General features: G+C 27.4%; 2 protein-coding genes across 2 annotated transcripts in view; both read left to right on the forward strand.

The window, feature by feature from the left end:
• LOC116851891 (glutamyl aminopeptidase-like) overlaps window positions 1–4,460 on the forward strand; it is a 13,095-nt gene that overhangs the window by 5,015 nt on the left and 3,620 nt on the right. The window lies entirely within an intron of this gene.
• Window positions 9–2,532, forward strand: LOC116851923 (aminopeptidase N-like). Its single transcript, XM_032831853.1, has 6 exons — window positions 9–320; window positions 531–805; window positions 1,029–1,213; window positions 1,349–1,687; window positions 1,774–1,852; window positions 1,994–2,532. The coding sequence occupies exons 1-6, from the start codon at window positions 68–70 to the stop codon at window positions 2,129–2,131; spliced, it is 1,269 nt and encodes a 422-aa protein (XP_032687744.1). The 5' UTR covers window positions 9–67; the 3' UTR covers window positions 2,132–2,532.

The following is a 4,460-nucleotide window of genomic DNA, read 5'->3' on the forward strand; positions in this document are numbered from 1 at the left end:
TTTCTGGGCTATTGTGCAAAGTTCCTTAACAAATAATGACAAATTGCTCTACAACATAACTGAAATAATGGATACATGGATGACAAAAAGGCATTTTCCTGAGTTGAAAGTCGATTGTGATTATAATGGGTTTGCAACACTTTCAGCATATAATTTCAACGAAACGAATTGGAAAATACCTATAACTTGTCTCAAGATATCAAATTTTACTTTCATGAATGTTACATCGAAAATTTTATTTTATTGTATCAAGCCTTATGATATATATATCAGTAAATTGGATATTAATGATTTCATAATAGTTAATATGAAATATACTGGTGAGTATTTATCGCTGATTATCTATGTCCTTACGTTTACTTTAAGTTAAATAACATTTTATATTTGATGATATCCGTGAAGATTCGAATCTTTTTTTATTATGCTCTCGAAAGAGACATGAGAACTAACGAACGAGTCCTCAATAAATACGACTAAAGAATATGATATAATAGCTTAATACGACAAGCTAATTTTCTTTTTAATTGCAGGATATTATCGCGTCAATTACGATTACCGAAACTGGGACAAAATCTGTACTTACTTAAATTTTCATAATTATACCCAAATTAATGTTTTGAATCGCGCTCAATTAATTGATGATGCGTATTATTTTGTGACAAATAATAAACTCCAAGTCTCTGTGTTCGTACGTCTGATTAGATACTTAAGAAGGGAAAGGCATTATGTAGCCTGGTACCCTATGTTTAATATTTTAATGTACATGTCGAAGTACTTTGAATTACCAGCAAGTGAACAATTCAAGGCAAGTTGTAAAATATTCTTTCGTATATATATATGAATCAGTATATTACATGCATTTTCATTTGAAAATGTCTCTCGAGTGGTTTGGGTATATAATATATTATCCAAATATAATACATAATAAGTACAAAATAATTACACTGTATGCATTCAAGAAATTTATATATGTTGCGTCATTACGAACGACAAGCAATTAAAAATTTATATTTTTTTTATATATGCAGTCATATGTGTTAGAAATTTTGGATAGTCTTCTTGAGAAGATTGGATTCATTGAAAACATTGAGGAAGACAATATGATCAAATCTTTAAGGTTATTAGGATTAAAGTGGGCTTGTAAATTCGGCCATAAGTCATGCAGGGAAACGGCCACTTTTGTACTGACTTATCTCAACAAATTTTCCTCTATGTGCGTGTACCTCACTTTATTAGTAACGATAACTTCAATTTTTTTTGCATCTTGCATGCTATATCATAGTATTAGTTTGGAGAAAACTTTTGAATAAAGAATTTTTGAGTGAGGTGTTTCTGATGTATGTCATAGAATTCGACCGTGGTGGAAGGAATGGTTATATTGTGGTGGTTTGATGGAAGCAAATCTACAGGTTTGGCGTCAGTTTTTAGATAAAAATTCTGGCAACTATACTCAAGAGCATTTAACGTATTTGGCATGTACTGAAAATGAACATGCACTCCTTGCTTATTTGGAATTTTTATGGAAATTAAAATATGAGGAATTAAGGATATCAAACCATGACGGTAGAGATCTAGAGATGTCATATGAGATTATTATGGCAGCATATCGTTCTTTTGTAAAGAAACATGCAAGGAAGAATGCTGTGCTGATGCATATCTTAGAGAATTATGATAACTTAACGTCAACGTAATATTTCTTTCATATATATATATATGCAGTTTATAATCAAATTATATTTTAGTATTAATAAATTTTATTTGTTTTATTCACAGTATTTTGGGTAGTATGTCTCCAATCACAGTATTGGGTGTCACCGTTATGGAATTATATTCCAAGGATAATTTTAAAGAGGTAAAATTTCATAGTTAGATCTTACTTCTTTCCGATATTTTATTAATATATTCTGTGATTAATTCTGGTTACTCTTTTCCATCAATTACGATTTTACATTATCCGTACATTATCTGTACATGTCGAAATTGTTTTCTGCAGATAATAGAATTTGTAACATCAAGTCAAAAATTCACAAAGGAGGAGAAACGTAAAATTGCATTTCTTGTTAATCAACGGAAGACACAATTAGAGAAAATATCCTACCATTTCCGCTATTTTGGAAGAACAGAGTATTAAATTTGTTAGATGATTAGATATTAGAGGCAATAAATAGATTAAAGACGTATTGAAGAATATGAATAACATTAATGTAGTAATCATCAATATTATATATTTGCATCTAGTATAATATCTGCAATTATAAATAATATTAGATCTAACTTAGTAATAGAAGTTATATTTAATATAATGATAAAGATATTTGCTTTGATGTTATTATAATGACGCAATATTGTACCATAAATAGTAAATATTCTACCATAATAGTAGTAAATCACTGCTTGATGATACACTTTGATAGTGTATATTATAAACCTACGTCTGTTTTCTATTTGTAAATGTGTATCGTATTATTTTATCTATTAAATAAATATGTGTTGTATTATTTTATCTATTAAATAAATATTTTTATTACGGTATTTATTGAAAAACTGTTTTTGTCTTCCTACATATTTTTTTATGGAATAGTAAAATAATATAATAAACGGATTATACTATATATATAATAATTAAATGTAATTAAATATATATACTATATATATAATTAAATGTAATTAAATATATATACTATATATATAATAATTAAGTGTATCACAACTTTGACACAACTTTGACAGCTTAGTGGAATCTTCACAATAATTTGTAAGAATGCAGTTGGCTGAGTATAACATAAATATGATAAATTTTGATCTTGCAATAATTGATTTTATTCGCATTAATTTGTTACGCACACGTAATTACTTTCTCCATTTTCTCCCCAGTAACAGTTGACTTGTGTGATATATTATTAAGATAGTTATCTTGTAATTTTCAGTATAAAATTCAGTATATATATATATATATATATATATATATATATATATATATATATATATAATTGAAATATTTGCTTTGATATTATTGTAGTGACCCAATATAATGAATTGGGCCATAAATAGTAATAATTGCTTGATAATATACTTTGATATTGTATATTATGAACCTTCTTTTTTTCTACTTGTAAATGGGCATTGTATTATTTTATGAAAAGCCAAGTAGATATTTTTATTATTATTTATTGAAATTGTTTTCTTGTTCCTATATAACTCTTTATGAAAGAGTATAGTTTATTTTAATAAGAAACAAATCACAAATAATGATTAAACGGAGCCTATGCAATAATTTGTAGAAATACAGCTGGTTGAATAAAATTTTAACATGAATATGATGAACTCTGATCTTGCGGATTATAAAAGGAAACAAATGTTGAAATTTTCAAAGCTCTAGATGCAGTAATAGTTGTGTAAAAACTGTAAGCATTATTATGATAAATTATTTCACTTGCATTAATTCGTTGCACACATATATCACCCTTTCGACTTTTTTTTCTCCTATGACAGTTAACTCATATGATATATTGTATAATAATTATCCTGCAATTTCCAGTGAAAAATAGTTATAAATAAAATGTAACGTACTTCAATTTAACAAGTAGTATTTACGTACGAGAGCACGGAACCTAAAGACGAAATATATTATTAACAGGATAGTGGAAGGCATTAACACATAGGAGAAGATTGCTTTTATTATGTTTATATCAACAATCACAACAATTAGATGTCTGAAAAGTTGTAACTTCGAAATTGTGAATTGTGGCGCATCTAATAAATTCCAGTCTACACTAACTTAGATAAAAGTTCCACTAATGCATCGCACAAAGAACACATAAATAGCACAAATGTCAAAAATACGTTTTAGATATACCTAAAAGACCTAATAATATTGGACATTTTGAATAGTTTTCTAAAGAATATATTGTACACAGAAAATATGCAAAAAGACGAATTAACTAAATCATTAAGATTGTTAGCAAATCGTTTTGAAATTGAGTTCGTTCTTCGTTACCATATGATTTGGATACATTTTTCTCGATACAGTATTGGATTCCAAAGCTCTAAATGAGTCCAGTGAGTATATATCTTGATAAGTTGTCAAAAGTTAAGTACATCAGACTCTTAGCTACTTCCTAAACTGCATTTCAAGAAATTTTCAAATCATTATTAAACCAAATTTACACATATATACTGAAAATAAAACCACTATATTCACATATTTTGTTAGATTTTTTGTTTTCCTTTAATATATAAAACAGAGAAAAGTAACAAAGAAAAGTATAAATTTTATCGTTTAGCGTAAGTAAATAAGTATATATAGCATTATAGTAAAATACGACATAGTGTCTTCTCGATGTTGAAGTCAAGACCCGATCACCCGATTCTCTACGTTTATAAACACACTAAGTGTCGTCGTTGTCATCAGTCGTTCATGATCCGTGGAGAATGTAAAGTATAGGTAAAGTATATCTATG

The sequence above is a fragment of the Odontomachus brunneus genome, unplaced genomic scaffold (assembly GCF_010583005.1).
Source record: "Odontomachus brunneus isolate Ranch 3 - 2012 unplaced genomic scaffold, Obru_v1 Obru_scaffold_196, whole genome shotgun sequence".
Classification (NCBI taxonomy): domain Eukaryota; kingdom Metazoa; phylum Arthropoda; class Insecta; order Hymenoptera; family Formicidae; genus Odontomachus; species Odontomachus brunneus.

What these genes read in the sequence shown, in the direction of transcription:
- LOC116851923 (XM_032831853.1), top strand. Translation starts at nt 68, where the DNA reads ATGGATACATGGATGACAAAAAGGCATTTTCCTGAGTTGAAAGTCGAT. An exon ending in CTCAACAAATTTTCCTCTAT is followed by an intron (nt 1,214 to 1,348) that starts GTGCGTGTACCT and finishes TGTATGTCATAG; the next exon opens with AATTCGACCGTGGTGGAAGG. An exon ending in TATGATAACTTAACGTCAAC is followed by an intron (nt 1,688 to 1,773) that starts GTAATATTTCTT and finishes TTTTATTCACAG; the next exon opens with TATTTTGGGTAGTATGTCTC.